Source organism: Lacerta agilis, chromosome 2, assembly GCF_009819535.1.
Source record: "Lacerta agilis isolate rLacAgi1 chromosome 2, rLacAgi1.pri, whole genome shotgun sequence".
NCBI lineage: Eukaryota > Metazoa > Chordata > Lepidosauria > Squamata > Lacertidae > Lacerta > Lacerta agilis.
The window spans coordinates 7,719,469-7,738,384 of NC_046313.1; the positions used below are offsets into that span (position 1 = coordinate 7,719,469).

General features: G+C 45.1%; 1 protein-coding gene across 4 annotated transcripts in view; it reads left to right on the plus strand.

Annotated features, from left to right (window-relative positions):
- The window catches only part of SLC11A2 (solute carrier family 11 member 2), a 65,793-nt gene that overhangs the window by 41,884 nt on the left and 4,993 nt on the right, over positions 1-18,916 (plus strand). For all 4 annotated transcript variants that reach the window (XM_033138455.1, XM_033138456.1, XM_033138457.1 and 1 more), the window contains 5 exons: positions 603-722; positions 1,719-1,868; positions 2,415-2,488; positions 4,540-4,693; positions 8,248-8,301. In XM_033138455.1, coding sequence (XP_032994346.1) covers positions 603-722; positions 1,719-1,868; positions 2,415-2,488; positions 4,540-4,693; positions 8,248-8,301 — 552 coding nt within the window. The remainder of the gene's footprint in view (positions 1-602; positions 723-1,718; positions 1,869-2,414; positions 2,489-4,539; positions 4,694-8,247; positions 8,302-18,916) is intronic.

Here is an 18,916-nt window from a genome sequence, read left to right on the forward strand (position 1 = left end):
ATGTGGCCAGCATGACTAAGCCGCTTCTGGCGGACCAGAGCAGCGCACGGAAACGCTGTTTACCTTCCCACCGGAGTGGTACCTATTTATCTACTTGCACTTTGACGTGCATTTGAACTGCTAGGTTGGCAGGAGCAGGGACCGAGCAACGGGAGCTCACCCCGTCGCGGGGATTTGAACCGCCGACCTTCTGATCGGCAAGCCCTGGGCTCTGTGGTTTAACCCACAGCGCCACCCACGTCCCTTCATTGCCCTAGTGTTCTGCAAAGAACCCCAGGGAGGTTCTTTTATTCCTGCTCCCATCCAGCGGAATAGTGCAAGAAGCTCGTTGCTCTTGGGGAAATGGAAAGTTGGACAACTTAACTGTCATTTGGCACTGGCATATTTATGAAAATTAATGTATGTGTGCCGTAGCCCTGACCCTCAAGTTCGTGTTCTGTTTGAGTGAATTGGCCAACCTCATCTAAATAGCGATTTTAATAAAATGGCCCCCTTGCATTAGATCGCTGCCTCGGCAGCTCTATATTGTAAGTCTTTATTTGCCCTCCCCCCTCAGAATTTTACTTTTATACATCACTGACAAGAATCCTTCTCTGTTCTAGGGTGTTGTTCTGGGTTGTTCCTTTGGCCCTGCTGCTCTCTACATCTGGGCTATCGGGATTCTCGCTGCAGGTCAGAGTTCGACAATGACAGGAACCTACTCTGGACAATTTGTCATGGAGGTATTTCATCTCTCTTTGGCCATGTTGGCTTATGTTTGTCCTTACTTGAGTGAAGATGAGATGATGGAGATGTTGGAACCCAGTCTAAACAGTTCAGTTACCTGAGGGTGTTTTGCTTTCTGGCACATGCAAGCAATTCTGCATGAAAGTTCTCACCTACAAAAGAAAACCAGCATGCAGTAACTTAGGCTGCTGTGTAACATCTTCAGAGCAGATGCTAGGACTAAGAAAACAAACAGCAAAACTTACGTTAATGGCATTCTTTTAATACCTTTAAAAAATCAGACTTTGCATTGGTTTTCCATTTATCATTATATAAATAAAAATGATTTTTTTTTTATTTAAAAAAATCACAATGGAGTGATGTTTATGAAAATGAAAGACACACAAAGGTAAATGATGATCAACTGAAAGAATACTGGAAGGTTGTGAGCATAGAATCATAGAGTTGCAAGAGACCACAAGGGCCATCCAGTCCAACCCCCTGCCAAGCAGGAAACACCATCAAAGCATTCCTGGCAGATGGCTGTCAAGCCTCTGCTTAAAGACCTCCAAAGAAGGAGACTCCACCACACTCCTTGGCAGCAAATTCCACTGTCGAACAGCTCTTACTGTCAGGAAGTTCTTCCTAATGTTTAGGTGGAATCTTCTTTCTTGTAGTTTGAATCCATTGCTCCATGTCCGCTTCTCTGGAGCAGCAGAAAACAACCTTTCACCCTCCTCTATATGACATCCTTTTATATATTTGAACATGGCTATCATATCACCCCTTAACCTTCTCTTCTCCAGGCTAAACATACCCAGCTCCCTAAGCTGTTCCTCATAAGGCATCGTTTCCATTGGTGAAGGTTCTGAGCATTAAGCTGAAAACTAGCCAGTTAGCCTGAGAATGTCTTCCTTGTACCCGTATCCCACCCTACAAACTGTTTTGTCGTTTGATGACATTTGAGCTCCGCTGGCTGTTCAGGTCATTTGTCTCCCCATTGCTTGTTTCAGGGGTTCCTCAATCTGAAGTGGTCACGATTTGCTCGAGTGGTTTTGACCCGCTCCATCGCCATCACGCCGACCCTCCTGGTTGCCATTTTCCAAGACGTGGAACGCCTGACTGGCATGAATGACTTCCTCAACGTTCTTATGAGCCTGCAGGTGAGGGTCCTAAAGAATAGTTGCGGGGGCACATATACCGGCCGCAGCGAAATTTGCCCTCGGAAAGGTTCGGGAGGGAAGACGGAATCCAGGTTCGATACACTGGTTTCCAAAAGCAGTGATTTGAAATAATAAAACCTCGCAGTCCAATGAGAGGAAGCTCAGCACATACTGAAGTCGGTTTCACAGTCTAGGGCCCGTTTGTTTCCTATGTGGAAACCAGTAAGAACCTGTGCAGTGCAGGTTCTAAAGCAGGCACCCGCAAACTCGACCCTCCAGCTGTTTTGGGACTACAACTCCCATCATCCCTAGCTAACAGGACCAGTGGCCAGGGATGATGGGAATTGTAGTCCCAAAACAGCTGGAGGGCCAAGTCTGGGGGTGCCTGTTCTAAAGAGAACAAGCCATCACCCTGTGGGGAAACGTCATAGACTTGAGGGTAAGTCATGTAAGCTCAGCTAGGAGGAAATCTAGAGCTGGAGGCCCAAGTTTAGGATACCTTCTTGAGCAATATCTCCCCTCCCCCTTTTTTCCCTTCCTTTCCAGCTTCCTTTTGCATTAATCCCAGTCCTCACATTCACCAGTTTGCGTCCTGTGATGAATGACTTCGCCAATGGCCTGTAAGTATGAAGAATTGCATGCGTATCACATCCTTGAGGGACCTGAGGAGGGTAAAAACTGAGGTGCATAATATTGCTTTTGAGCAGACACTTCTCAGTACAGTGGTACCTTGGTTTACGAACTTAATCCATTCCGGAAGTCCGTTCTTAAACCAAGGCGTGCTTTCCCATAGCAGCGGGGGACTCTATTTACAAATGGAGCACACTCAACAGGAAGCGGAACATGTTCTGCTTCCAAGGCAAAGTTCACAAACCAAAACACCTCCTTCCGGTTTGCAGCGTTCTTAATCCAAACTGTTCATAAACTAAGCTGTTCTTAACCCAAGGTGCCACTGTATCTGGGAACTATTGTCACTTGGGCAAGCCAATCTCAGCACCTGTATGTATACACACAGAGAGAGAGACAACCCTCGCCTTTCCAATCTGATGCCCTGGATGTACAGGTGAAACTCGAAAAATTAAAATATCATGGAAAAGTCCATTTATGTAAGCAATTGTTTTTATTAGCTACTGGAGTTTAATATATGAGATAGACTCATGACATGCAAAGCGAGATATGTCAAGCCATTGTTTGTTATAATTGTGATAATTATGGCATACAGGTGATGAAAACCCCAAAGTTGAGATTGTTAATTTGGGGTTCTCATCAGCTGTACGCTATAATCATCACAATTATAACAAATAAAGGCTTGACATATCTCGCTTTGCATGTCATGAGTCTATCTCATATATTAGTTTCACCTTTTAAGTTGAATTACTGAAAGAAATGAACCTTTCCACGATATTCTAATTTTCCGAGTTTCACCTGTCATTTCGCAGCAAGTTGAGGCTTCACTTTATTACTATGAAGGGAAGCTCTTCACATGAGCATAGGACTGTGTGCGTGTGCATGTATGCACACAGTGTTTCTCTCCCCACCCTGTGGACAGGAGGACCCCCCCCCCCAATGTGTGGAGTGTGTTTTATAGTCAGTACGACTAGTGGAACATGTAGCTTTTCTGTGGGATGCCAGGACCACGTGTCCATTTTAGTTTGTGGTACTCCTGGGCAACATCTCTCTCTGTGTTTCACCAGGCTGCTGTGTGCAACCACTGCTGCCACAGGTAACAAAAAAAAATCAACTTCCAGCACATCGCCATAAATACTTGAAAAGCAATACATGCAGTGACTTGCCAGCTGCTGAACCTTTTACCCTGCAGTTAAACTGGTGGCCCTGTGGGTTAAACCACAGAACCTAGGGCTTGCCGGTCAGAAGGTCGGCAGTTTGAATCCCCGTGACGGGGTGAGCTCCCGTTGCTTGGTCCCTGCTCCTGCCAACCTATCAGTTTGAAAGCATGTCAAAGTGCAAGTAGATAAATAGGTACCGCTCCGGCGGGAAGGTAAACAGTGTTTCCGTGTGCTGCTCTGGTTTGCCAGAAGCGGCTTAGTCATGCTGGCTACATGACCCGGAAGCTGTACGCTGGCTCCCTCAGCCAGTAAAGCGAGATGAGCGCCGCAGCCCCAGAGTCGGACACGACTGGACCTAATGGTCAGGGGTCCCTTTACCTTTACTTTAAAACTTAGTAGAATACCACTCCTGTTGTGTGTGTGTGTGTGTGTGTGTGTGTGTGTGTTTATGTATGTGTATGTATGTATATATATATATACACGTACGTACGTGTACATGCGCATACACACACAAACACACACACACACACACACGGTGAGTCCTTTAAAAGAGGCCCCGTGGATACAGACTACACATGTTCAAACAGGGCCTCTTTTAAAAGACTCACCCTGTATATATTTACAATACACATGAACACACTTTTGGTTGCTCTTCCACATCAGTTTCCCCTCCCCACACGCTGCAGAGTCCCATCCTGTAGGCTTCTAGCATATTAGGTGGTTTTTGTAAATGTGGTCACCTGACTTTATTTTATTTTATTTTAGCCTTTTGGGGGGGGGGGGAGTTGAGTATTCATCTTACTTCTCTACCATTCCGCATAGTTGTAAGTCATTCCTAGCTCATCTCCTCCCACTATAATATTGTTTCTTAATTTGACTTTTAGGGCCTGGAAGATTGCTGGGGGGATTCTCATTCTTATCATCTGCGCCATCAACATGTACTTTGTGGTGTCGTATGTAACTGGCCTGGGACAAACAATCTATTATGTGATTGCTTCACTCCTCAGTATTGTCTACCTAGCCTTCGTGGCATATTTGGTAAGTTAATGGTGGGTTTGTATGGTGGTGGTGGTGGTTGTTGTTCTTCTTTTTGAAGACTTACCGTATTGTTCGCTCCATAGGGCGCACCTCGTTTTTAGAGGAGGAAACAAGAAAAGAAAAAAATTCTGGTTTTCCTCCTGTAAAAGCCCTGTTTTTTTGAGGATCAACTAAAAGTTTTGCAGTTTTTTTTTGCAAAGGGGGAAAAGCAAAGAGGAAAAGCTCTGTTTTTATGGGGTTCAACTCACATTTCTGCAGCTTCTAAAGGGAAAGGAGCCTTTTCTATAGTTTCCAGACAGATAATCTAATCAGCCAGTCACATGTAGCTGGGGAAACAAACAACCTCCCTCTGCAGCACATTCAACAAAGGAGGGCGGGGCTGAAAGGGAGCCGGGACTCTTATCTCTCTCCCGATCTGTTGTTGATCAGCTGCTGAGCGGCTTCCTTTCAACACTCCCTTTTCTCTTTGTAGAATAAAAAGCATGGTCCTCTTTTGGCCCCTGGGCAATTCAGCGCCAGGGGCCACCATTCACTCCATAAGACGCACAGATATTTCCCCTTACTTTTTAGGAGGAAAAAAGTGCAACTTATGGAGCGAAAAATACGGTACATCTTCTTAGGAAGCATGACTTTCTTCCCCCACCTAGTCCAGAGATGGGTTTTTTTTGAAATCTATGGCGTTTACCAGCCAATACTATTCCAGCACACTGGGAAACGGCCAGATGCCTATAGGTGTCTTAATGCAGAGTTCTTCCCTCCGCCTCCCAGCACATAGCAGCTTCTGTACTTGCACCATTTCCCACTTACAAATAACCTTACCTAGGGAAAATGAGATGGAATGCTCAGTAAATTAGAAGTTTGTGCCTCAGGCTGCATGATAGTGTTCTCACTGAGAGCCAGTGTGGTGTAGTGGTTAAGAGCGGTAGTCTCGCAATCTGGTGAACCGGGTTCGCTTCCCTGCTCCTCCACATGCAGCTGCTGGTTGACCTTGGGCTAGTCACACTTCTCTGAAGTCTCTCAGCCCCACTCACCTCACAGAGTGTTTGTTGTGGGGGAGGAAGGGGAAGGAGAATGTGAGCCGCTTTGAGACTCCTTCGGGTAGTGATAAAGCGGGATATCAAATCCAAACTCTTCTTCTCCCTGACTTACAGTGGGTGTATTTTCAGAAACTGTTGTTCTTCCCAGAACAAAACAACAACCTTGTGTCTCCCCCCCCAAAAATGTGTCTCTTTAAAAGCCAGCTCCCGTCATTCTGAGTGATCAAGAGTTAAATCCCAGGATGTGACTATGCAAATGAAGCGGAGGGCCTATGCAGATAGCACTAAACCCAGTTCTAAATGGCTCCCACAAGGTTTATAGAAAAGATCTACACTGGCTGTAGTTTAGCAAGAAGGGAAGAGTCTCCTCTCCTGCCTCAGACACTGGGGTCACAGGTGACAAGGAGCTGGTTTAGCTCCCAACATGGAATTTCAGAATCTACACTTTAACTTTCTCCCATATATGTGAATGGATCCTGAGGCATTAAAATCATGTTGCTGACCTTCCTTGATGGTAATCCTGGCGTGCACCAAGTGTGTGTCTAAGCACAGGTCTCGTTGCATCCCTAGAAGATGCACAATTCAAAGTGTTGGTGCTGACCTTTAAAGTCCTAAATGGCCTCGGCCCAGTATACCTGAAGGAGCGTCTCCACCCCCATCGTTCAGCCCGGACACTGAGGTCCAGCTCCGAGGGCCTTCTGGCAGTTCCCTCACAGTGAGAATTAAAGTCACAGGGAACCAGGCAGAGGACCTTCTTAGTAGTGGTGCCTGCCCTGTGGAACGCCCTCCCATCAGATGTCAAGGAAATAAACAACTATCTTATTTTTTAAAAGACATCTGAAGGCAACCCTGTTTAGGGAAGTTTCTGATGTTTTGTTATTCTGTTGGGAGCTGCCCAGATTGGCTGGGGAAACCCAGCCAGATGGGTAGGGTATTATTATTATTATTATTATTATTACCCTTGTAATTACAATTCCTCCTTGCACTTGCACCTTTTCCTACTCAGTTCCCCCCTGAGTCAACAGCCTAAAATACTTGGGCTCAGGGATGATCTACTTTTCTCTGTGTCCTTTTGCAATTGTTATGGGCCAACCGAGAGCAGCCTCTCTTCACTCTGATTTTACATATTTAAAGCAAGGGTGGGTGCATACCCATATCTTTTGAATGTTGCCCTACACAATGTTCTCTCACGTGCCAGATGGCAGGGGGGGAATTTGGCCCCTTTTAAACAACATAAAGCTGCCCTTTGTCATTTTGAAGCCATGTCTTTGAAATGCCTTCTCCAGAGAGAAACTCTGAATTTCTCCATGGCATATTGCCTGCACATTTTGCTTCATAACTTTCACTCTAAAGGGGCTGGAGACTTCAAACAAACAAACAAAAAATGAAAGCTTACAGTTGTTGCTCTCTGAGCCTAGTTCAGCCATAACTCCCTCTTAGTGGCTCTGACCATAGGCACCATTTTAGCAAAAGCATTTCTTCTTGTTTATGAGAGAGGCCACAACCTCTTCCAAGAAGCTGCCGGCCCTGACACATATGTGCATCACGTTAAAAAGGAATTGTGTGTTGTTGTTCTTCTGAAGTATTCTTCTGACTTGCAGTGATGCACATTTAATTGGATTAAAACTCCTACAATCGCTCGGCTAAGATTTCTTTAGTCGGGTTAACTAGATCTGCCTCTTGGCATGCAATGGCAGCAAATGCTGTGTGACACGTTTTTCTCTTGGCTCCCCTCACAATGTGTTTTTTTTAGGGTGGAATTGCACAGCCCCCTTCACGTTTTGAAACCTGGTAGAGTGCTGCTGTTTTGCTGAGGCATTGGGAAGTTGGGGCAGGGGTGTGACCCTAGGTGGTTTTCAACTAAAGTTTAGGCTACTTTGTGTAGTGACATAACTTAGGCCGGATCCTGAGATCATCTTCCGAGGCCCTCCTTCGTGTGCCTCATCCTCGAGAGGTCCGGAGGGTGGCAACACAAGAATGGGGCCTTCTCTGCAGTGGCTCCCTGTCTGTGGAATGCTCTCCCCAGGGAAGTTCACCTGGCGCCTTCATACACCTTTGGGCGCCAGGCAGAAACGTTCCTCTTTAACTAGGCCTTTGGCTGACCTAATCAACATCCTATACCCCTTAAAATGTGGCTCCTTTTTGGGGTGTGTGTGTGTTGGATTATTGTTTTTATTTTGATTTTATATATTGTGATTTTTGTTTGTGAACCGTCCTGATACCTCCGGGTATAGGGCGGTATATAAATTCAGTAAATGAAATGACCCACTCTGGGTTATATCCAACACTGGTCCTACTCAGAGCAGACCATTTCAAATTAATAGATATAATTCAGGTCCATTTATTTCAGTGGGCCTACTCTCCCAGTGAAATTAAGAGACCTAGGATTACATGGGAACAGTGCACTGTTATCTTTGTAGTGGCTAAAATACTTTGTGGTGGGGCTGTCTTTTTAAGTAAACCTACAATTGATTTGGGATTCTGCTTCTCTCCTCCTCCTCCTTCTTCTTCCTCCAGACTTGGCTGTGCCTAATAGCTCTCGGGGTCTCCTTCCTGGCCTGTGGTCGCACGGTAAGAGTCACGAGAACGTTGCTTATTGAAGAGCCGGCTTCGTCTCCAATTAATTAAATACTGGGTCTGTCTGTATGCAACAGGGAGCCATCAGGGCCAGTGTGTTTCTATGGTTTACTCTGTGAACATATCCAAATGTATGTGCGCTTTTGCACAAAGTTAAGATTGTGGTAATGGTGTTGAAAAAATAATAATTGCGGTTGTACATATTGAGAAATACTCGGGTTCTTTTCCTTGCTGTCCCCCTACAATCACACTCGAAAGAACAAACAAACAAAAATTCTCATTGCTTCCGTTGTAGCATCAAATTATTCTCAGTGTGAGAATGCAAACACTAAAACGCTTTCGACTTTAACCAAGGCACTAATACTATATTCTACACTGGGGTTCATTCAATTAATGGCAATCGTGTCTTTAAAAAAAACCCTGTTTTAAAGGCATAAAATAAAATGTCGTGATTGCACTTGAATAGAATAGACCCTAATGAGTCTTGTTAGTGTCAGCAGCTGGAATGCAAAGTAAAGGCCAACATTATTCACTGCTAAGGAAGCGTCTTTATTCTGGACTGTATGCTTCAGGATGCAGGTAAATCGCCATGGGCAGGAAGCAGGGGAGAATCTCCCTGCATGTTGGGAAACAGCATGAGAAGCGTTAATGCTGAATCTTGTTTCCTGCGAAGCTGGCTTTCTGCAGGCAGGCAGCTTCCCCCACAGCTGAGCGTTCAAGCCCTCCACCTGGAACCCAAAATATTGCAGTTTGATTGAAGCATTGTCCGTGAATTCTGCTAAATGTAGAAGCTGGCAAGCGAATCCAACAGTCTCCTGCCCAGTTGATTAATGCCGGCTGACCACTCCTTCTGATAATGATTGAAGGCAGGTGTAAGTTAGTGATGCTGTGGCTGTTTCTGCAACTTTTTATCAAAGAGAGCCGTGCCAAGCTGAAAACTTATTTTGGAAGGAGTACAAGTCACTTCTGAAAGTACAATTGCTACTTTCAGTATTCGTGAAAGTACTAGTGCCTGCCAGGTGGCCAGACTACTGTCTTAAAAATCACACAAATAGGGTGGCTGCACATTTTGGCTGAGAAGCAGGTAGAAAGAGTGCTTGGCTTGGTCATTTAATTTTTGGTCTTCACTAGAGGAACAGCTTGCTATCCAGCTCAAGAGATGTGCGCATGTATCATGTGCTGTGGAATTTTATTTCTCTTAAGCAACTGTCCCAAATCCCCGCCCCCCCCCAATGGCTTTCTTGGTTCTCTTCAGCGTAAAAGCAAGATCACAGTTAAAGAGAGGAAACCCACAATTTTTGTATAGATTTCTCCCTTTTCTGTCTCCACTGGAGTTCTCCGTTAGAGAACTCTCAATTATTAGCTTTTTCTTAACCGAAAGAACAGCTGCTAAAAATCAAAACTGGGCCCATGCATTAAAAAGCGTTAATTAACTTGCTTAGTGTGCAATTCTGGTGGTCAGCAAAGGGGAAATAATTTTGCATTCAATGTTTACAAGCTTTTACTGTTTGTTTTGTGACTTAATTGTTATTAATACAGTGAAGTGATGTCCATATTTCCTGTAACTCTTTGTGTCAGGAATGTTAAGAGTTAAAATGAAGGTTTTTGGCGTCCATTGGAGGAAAATACTTGAGTATGAATACTTGAGTCCTCTTTTCTAGCCAGGAGTCTCCTACTACACATACTATTACGAACATTGGTGATGTTGTTGTTGTTGTTTTTTAAAAAAACACATAGTTAACCTGGTGTAATGATTCAAATTGTTCCCTCCATCATCTTAAATGGTTTTTCTGTTGCTTCATTTCCTTTTAACAGTCTTCAGGGTAGCATTGCAAAATCCTCCCCTCTTGGCATTACAACATTGAGATAGATACTAAGAAAGGACTAATTATAGCATTAATAACGTTAATAATTGCATCACTGAGCTATGCGTAGGGTATTTGGTATAATGATAAATGGTTTTTACCTCCTGGAATATGTTTCGTATATTCCTTCTGCAATATCGTTCAGAGATGCATGTGTCTGTCATCTGTTAAATAGAATTCAGAATGACTTTCCTAAGGTTGCAGCGTGTTCTGAAAAGGCCCAATACGGAACATAGTAGCACATTGTGAAATGAGCTCCACAGAAATTCAGAGACTATTCTACTACCTCCGTGTTATGTTTCGTTGGGAAATGGTAAACATTTAGATTCCCAAATATATTTCTGTTCTTAAAAGAAGAACCTGAGGGGATTCCTTGAGATTTGCCTCAAGCAGGACTTGCTCGCAAATATTGTCACTGGTCTCAAATGTTACCCTTATCTTGTGAAACGGATAAGTATACTGATTTTGCTGGACTAGAATTTGGGCTAAGGTAGCTTCGTTGCATCTGCCTCATCAGCTGTGTTTCAGGTCCAGAAACGAAACAGCTTTTGATGGATTCCAATTTTAATACTTTCCTTCTTGCACGTATTGTGAGGCTAACCGCCCACTTGGCTTGAAGAGGGGTACCCATAATCACTAGAAGGTAGGAATCAGAACTAAAACACCTAGCAAAAGCGCCATCACCTGGCCAATGTCTTCCCCAAAAAGACATTTGACATTCGCACACAATCCTTCAGGTGTGCTTCTCTTTTAAAAACAAAAATGATAAACCTTGAGTTGAAACGCCCTAATTTTTCCAATCGTCACTGGAAGCCAGACTGAGTGCCTTCAGGTTTCATCCTCCAATTTTTCTGTACCCTTTTTAAGGGGATCATTATCGTTTTGCTTCCTGGGTATTGGATAAGATTTAACGGGTTGAATAATAACTTTTTATCAGCGTTAACCTATGCCCTGTTTTTGACAAATGTCGAAGGCTGCATTCCAGGCCATAGTTAAGCATGCAAGAATCCTTTTAAAACTGGTCAGCCTAACGGATGCTTGGTTCTGTGTGCTGGAGCATTAATCCAAGGCTATAATAGCCTACTGGCCCACATACAATGGGGGGGGGGGACTTTCTATTGCTGCTTCAAGGTGCACCTAAATTTCAAATGTAGAGAAAAATACAATTAAAATATTTTCAGTTAGTGTGGGAGCATTCAGTTTCTGCACAAGAACTAGACAATACATTTTTTGTCTCGTGTGCACTTGTGAAAAACATTAATGGCAGCTGTGAGGATCTTTTGCTTAAGAGAAGGTGACATTGCATGTGTTTTGAGACTTTCCGAGTTAGCTGGAATCTTTCCTGCTGCCTACAACTGTATGTAGTGCCATGAAGATGTGATGCCAAGAGGGGACCTAGCTTTTCCCCACTCAACACTAACATGGCCTGATAGGCTCCAATACTTTTGGACTCCAACTCCCAGCATGCTCAACCAGCATGGGATGGGGGAAAGGCTGCACTCAAGGCCAGTTGGTGTTTGGTATGTGTAGCTTTCCTTAAGAAAAGACATCCTTGCCTACAGTAGAGAAGGACCTCTGAAATACAGGGTTCAAGTTGGCCATACACTTGAGAGGTGTGGTTCCTACTGGGCCGTGCTGCTATTATTCACTACAGAGGGGCTCTGATCATTCCTTTTTGCTGCAACAAAGCTGCTAAATTTTGAATCGCTATTTATCTGACCGGTTTTATTTGTACTAGCTTAACCTATTGACTGCTCGGTTTTTTTGCTGTATTTCAATAAACTTGGTGAACATTTCCCCAGCTCAGAAGCAGACATTATTTTAACAGTTCTGTTTTGCAAACTCTTGAGAGTGCACCTGGCATTTTCTATGGAGACTTTGCAAGATTACTTGAAATGCTTTGTACACTGAATGGGCAAATTGCCTTCTAGGTTTTTTCAGTAGCAGAATAGTTTACACTATTGGGGAGTTGCATGGTTAAAAAAATGGCCAGTGGCCTTCAGCAGCTATGATTTTTTTCTTCAGTGCACCTTAACATTGTAAATTCTCAGAAGAAAGATAGACAAGCCTGCCTCTTGGGATGTCAGTTTCTGTCTGACACCGTTTTGAACATGATACAAGATTCTGAAAATCGTAGTTATGTAGCAGGCTTAAAGCATATCCCTGCTACACAGTTTGGGTTGTACAATCTATGAAACAAATGTCTATTTTTTCTAGTATAAATCAGTCTGTATAAATGATAATTTAAATTAAAAGAATGGAACATTTTCCAACTTGGGTGTCCTTCTTCTTTGCTTAAATTAACCTCACGAAGGTTGTGTTATTTGGGTATTCCTTGATATATCAAGCACACAGTGATTACTGTTATTATTTGTAAAATGCGCCCAGGTGTGGAATGTGGGCAGTGTTTTCTTCTCTCTTCCTGCTCCTGTTCATTTGAGCGTTGAAGGATTCTGCACCCACATCTGCAAAGCACACCCTGCCGTTGAATGGAATATCCTGCTGTCTTGCATAGAGATCCATGCAGACATCAAAACCTTTGTGATGCTTTGCATTGCCATTCAGTGATTCTGGCACAAGGCGATGTTCAGTTTGCCGCTTTGGGGAGGTAAAGATTCAAAGTGGCAAGCCATTGAGGAGCTGATGGTAGGAACAATCCTGATGGCTGGCTCTAAGAAACAACGGCAGTGGCCAGGAATGATGGATATAATTAATCCTGAATAGCACAACTATTCCCTAACCAGATCAGGCCACGGTTCAAAATTTTTTACCGCAGGGGCAAGTTAAGGTGCTTTTGCATAGCATACTATGCCTGAATAATGAAATAGATTTTTAAAAAGGGTCTATGTAGCTTTTCTGGCTAATAGCTGTTGTTGGCAAATTTGGGAAGGATAGGCCAAATACATTTTTGAAAACCAGCTGAGCTGTTACGTTATAGGGAAAGTTATGGGGATGGGGTCTGTTCTCAAAGGGTTCTGTGACCCCCAAAACGCCAGGAACTGCTCTGCAGAGACTCGGCTGCAGTTCATAAAACATGAGTCTTTTGCAGCTGATTAACAAAGGAGAGGGGGCATTGTGGGTCAGATTAAGGCCTGGTTGAGACCTCTGCTCACAATTTCTATATTTTAGATAATTTATTTCTGTTGGTGTTTCCTGCATCATTTGTGTATGTTACAATCCAGAGTGCAAATTAGCTATTAAAAATATATGCAGTAGCAGTTTCCTATTAACACAACAAATCAAATGACAACTGATACGTGGTCAGTGGAGCAGCCTTCAGATGAGTACTGCTGAGTTGGCAAAATCCTTTCTGGTGCTCTGTGGGACAACATTACCTGCAGGTTAAAGCTTTTGGATAAAACAGATTCAACTCTGACATGCTATAGAAATTTTATCTTTTCCCCCTTTTATTACAAGCTCTCCTTACCAGCTTTAAGGGAAGTGGAAGGTGTAAGTAATTTTTACTTCGCTAAGAAACTTGCAGCTTAAATGTCCTACAGTGTTTAAAACACGGCGGTACATTTTTATGTTAATTCTTGAGACGCTATACGGTAAGTTTCAGTCTGTTGGAAACTGTTGGTCATCCTATCCTTTTGATTCATACCTCTATATAAACAGTTTAAACTATTCTCAAAGTCTTAATGGGATTAGCAGAATTTGCATGTAGAGATTTTTACAGTGTGTATTAGCGCGAAATGGCTTTTCTAAATTGTCAGTGGACTTCAAAATCAAATTAGTGGCCCTTTATCAATATTGTGTAGTTTTGGCAAGTTAGATACCAAACATCATTAGTAAAAACCAGAACAATTGCCTGGATATTTTTCCCCCCTGCTACTTACAGAAGATACCAGTTGCCCTCCATGAAGTGTTACTTTTTAATTTTTATTTATTTATTAAATTTGTATATTGCCCTTCATCCTTAGATCTCAGGGTGGTTCACAACACAAAAATGCAATACATGTATTTAAGACATGTGTCTTTTTCAGTATCATTAAAGTCAGGAAGCCAAAATGACCCAAAGGCAATCTTTGGACAATCACATCTCTGCTTTATAAGCTGAGATATTGCCAAGCCTTTTGCCTGTTCACAAAGCCCCTTTGTGTGACCCATGAAATTTCTAATCAGCTACAGTTTCCCGTTCCATCCAACCTGAGAAACTATGGTTACTAGCTCTGGAACAAGCCAGCATTTTCAGCCAGTGTTTGAAGTTGCTTTAATTCCCTGACTGCTTATGAAACTGGCAACGATACTTTCCCCAATTTGATTAAAATAGGAAATAATAGTATATTGGACTTGCTGGTCTAATAGTGGCTTGCCAGAAGAGGCTGCATGTTCATATGAATGCTAGAGACTCATTCATAACCGAGCTTACTAAGCCGAGATATGAACAGCTGAACCAGGAAATTCACACATCTGAAGACACAACATAGAACCGCCAAGATCCAAACGTCTTTTCTAGAAGAAATGCTGACAAGGTTTCAGTTGTTACTGTTGTGGCTGCAGCTGCAAATCACAATGTTGACTTTCACTGAAACGGCACAACTTCCAGTTGGAAGGAACCACTTGATGCCACATGGAATTCCTAGCGATACTGCTTCCATCTGGGGAGTTACATGTACCATGTATGAACATATTCACCTTTTGACAGATGTGCGTGACTATTCTGCCACATGTAGGCACCTTTTGACTCTACAGCATCTACCTTCAGAAACCTGTGGGTTGTATCCAATGCTGCCATTCTACTCACGCAATGGAAAATACCCTATGCACGCTCAAAATACAGCCCTATATTTCTCCAGCACACAGGTGATGCCATGTAAGAAATTAGTAAGATTGCCGGGGGGGGGTGTTGTCTGGGTTTTTGTGGCACTATTGGATCTATAACTGGCTGAAATAATTACGTCTCGAGACCCCAGTTCAGCTCCATGATTCTAAAAACCCCGTGAAACATGCTCTGCCCTGATCTAGCCAGCCTGCCCCCAAAAGAACTTCCTGCTTCTTCACTGGAGAGAGCAGAGGCACGTGCGACAGAGAAAATGCATCCCACAGATCTTCCATTGAAATTAACGGGGGGGACACAACCCTTCCCATACCGTTCACTGAATTGGTGTAATCGTCATCCAGGGAAGGGAAAAGCAGGCAGCTGTAGAAAGCAAAGAGAACCAAAGTATAAGCACCAACTGTTCACTCCCCCCAAATTGCCGTCGTCCTTAAACACACCCTCTCCGAATAAACCGAGAAGAAAGGGTCTCTGAGTGTAACTTGGCAAAGGGAAAACAGGGACCACCTTTCTGGTGCTGACATGGGGCCACATGCATGTGACCCAGAAGGGTCAATGACATTAAACAACAAAGGGTTTGAAGTTGGAGGTCTTTCAGCAAAGGCTTGACAGCCATCTGTCAGGAATGCTTTGATGGTGTTTCCTGCTTGGCACGGGGTTGGACTGGATGGCCCTTGTGGTCTCTTCCAACTCTGTGATTCTATGATTCTACGTTAACTTAATAATAATAATAATAATAATTTTATTTATACCCCGCCCTTCCCAGCCAGAGAACCGGGCTCAGGGCGGCTAACATCAATTAAAATCACAACAAAAAACATAAAAACGATCAATTTAAAATAACAGATTAAAATACAAATTTAAAATTCAATTAAAACTGCAGGTCTCAATTTCAAAATAACCCACCAATAAAAGATGAAGCATAAATATTAAACAGAAACCAACCCAAAGGCCAGGTGGAACAGCTCCGTCTTGCAGGCCCTGCGGAAAGATGCCAAATCCCGCAGGGCCCTGGTCTCCCGTGATAGGCTGTTCCACCAAGTCGGGGCCAATATTGAGAAAGGCCCTGGCCCTAGTTGAGGCCAACCTAACGTCTTTGTTGCTCGGGACCTCCAAAAGATTATCACTTGAGGACCTTAAGGTCCTACATGGGACATACCAGGAGAGGCGGTCCCTTAAATACGAGGGTCCCAAACCGCATAGGGCTTTAAAGGTCAAAACCAGCACCTTAAACCTGATCCTGTACTCCACCGGGAGCCAGTGCAGCTGGTAAAGCACTGGATGAATGTGGTCCCGCGGCAAAGACCCGGTAAGGAGCCTCGCCGCGGCATTCTGCACCCGCTGGAGTTTCTGGGTCAGCTTTAGGGGCAGCCCCGCGTAGAGCGAGTTACAATAGTCAAGTCTGGAGGTGACCGTCGCATGGATCACTGTGGCCAGATCAGGGCGAGAGAGGTAGGGGGCCAACTGCTTAATACGGCGGAGATGGAAAAATGCCACCTTTGCTGTGATTGCAACCTGTGCCTCCATAGAAAGAGAGGCATCAAAGGTTACACCCAAACTCTTGACGGAAGGCGCTGGCACTAGTTGGGCCCCCACAAGAGATGGGAGTTGGCCTCCCAACCCCATGTCGTCCCGACCCAGCCAGAGGACCTCTGTCTTCGAAGGGTTTAACTTCAACCGGCTCCCACGCATCCATGCAGCCACAGCCTCCAAGCACCTGGCCAGTGTGTCTGGGACCGAGTCAGGGCGGCCGTCCATCAACAGAAAAAGCTGGGTGTCATCAGCATATTGATGACAGCCCAGCCCGAAACTCCGGACAATCTGGGCAAGAGGGCGCATAAAGATATTAAAAAGCATCGGGGAAAGGATTGTGCCCTGCGGAACTCCACACACCAAGGAGTGTCGCGGCGACAATTCCCTCCCTAGCACCACTCTCTGTCCCCGACCTGAGATAAAGGAGCGCAGCCATTGTCGGACTGTGCCCTGAATCCCCACGTCGGCAAGGCGGTGGTCTAAAAGATCGTGGTCGACCATATCGAAGGCTGCTGACAAATCTAAAAGAATCAGCAAGCCCGAACCGCCTCGATCCAGCTGTCTACGAAGATCATCTGTTAGCGCCACCAAAGCTGTCTCGGTCCCATAACCAGGGCGGAAGCCGGACTGAAACGGATCCAGAGCCAATGTTTCATCCAGAAATCCGCTAAGCTGTTCAGCAACCGCTCTCTCAATTACCTTACCCAGGTACGGAAGATTCGAAACTGGGCGGTAATTGGATAGATCTAAAGGATCTAAGGATGTTTTCTTTAAGAGCGGACGCACCACTGCCTCCTTCAATTCCTGTGGGAAAGTCCCCGTGCCAAGGGACAAATTTATGATCTCACCCAGAGGGGCCCGTACCTCGTCTGGACACGCTCTAATCAGCCAAGATGGGCACGGGTCAAGGGGGCAAGTGGTGGGCCTTCCAGCTTGGAGGAATCTGTCTACATCGGCAGGGAGTATCCAATCAAAGTGGTCCAATACTGGACCCGAGGACAGTCGAGGGGCCTCCAGTTCCATTATTGTATCCAAATTGGCAGGGAGGTCACGGCGGAGCAGCAAGACTTTCTCCGCAAAAAAGCTCGCAAATGCCTCACAGCTATGAGTCGAATTTGTATTTAAATTTGGTTGTCCCTCTAGGGTTGTTAAAGACCTAATTATTCTAAAGAGTTGTGCTGGGCGAGAGCTAGCAGATGCAATGGAAGCTGAGAAGTAAGACTTCTTTGCCGCCTTCATTGCCATCTCATAGGTTTTCATAAACATCCTATAAGATGTTCTTGAGGCTCCGTCGCGAGCACGCCGCCATACTCGCTCTAGCCGTCTGAGCTCCCGCTTCATTTTCCGGAGCTCCTCAGTAAACCAAGGGGTCCGGTTTCGGCGGGGTCGCAGAGGGCGCTTAGGTGCGATCTCATCAATGGCCGTCAAGAGTCGGTTATTCCAATCTTCGACAAGGTCATCTAATGAGTCGCCAGGGGGGGCAGGGTCCCGCAAAGCCTGACGGAATCTATCTGGATCCATCAGCCTTCGCGGGCGAGCCAAAATAGGCTCGCCACCCGAGCAGGGGAGGAGCGGAAAGTCAATCTTGGCTCTCAGAGCGTAGTGATCAGACCATGGCACTTCCACAGAGGGGAGCATGATCACATCTATGCCAGCACCAAAGATCAAATCCAGTGTGTGGCCTGCTTGATGTGTGGGGCCCAAAACAAACTGGGAGAGCCCTAGTGTCGCCATGGAAGTCACTAGGTCCAGAGCCTGTGAAGAGGGAGTGTCATCGGCATGGACGTTGAAGTCTCCCAAGACCAGTAGATTTGGGAACTCCAAGGCCCAGCCTGCCACCACCTCCAACAGGTCTGACAGGGTGGCTGCTGGTGCGCTGGGTGGTCGGTACACCAGCCAGACAGCCAAGTTCTCCTTGGAACCCCACACAAGACCAACACATTCAATACCGGAGATCGCCGGTACTGGCAGAGCTCTGAAAGAGCAACCCTCCCGGATTAACAATGCTACTCCTCCCCCCCGACCCACAGTCCGTGATTGGTGGAGGACGGAAAAACCTAAGGGTGCTATCTCACGTAGGGAGACTACTTCACCTTCCCGCACCCAGGTCTCCGTCACGCAAGCCAGGTCAACCCCCAGCGAGACAAAGAAGTCACGCATGGTGGCGGTTTTATTGCCAATGGACCTGGCATTGCACAGCACCAATGACGGAGGTGGATAATCCCTGCTCACCCTACCCTCGTCCTTCGGGATGGGGCGTAGATTGGAAGGGGTTCGAGCATTATTGCATCTCAAAGCCCTTCGCCCGTAGTGATATCTAGCCCCACCGCCATACCTCCCTAGCCCTTCAATAGTGGAGATCCCAAGCTTCATGTTAGCCTCCCCAATAGGGGGGTAACAACACCTCGCTAATAAATCATCTTTGGGCCAA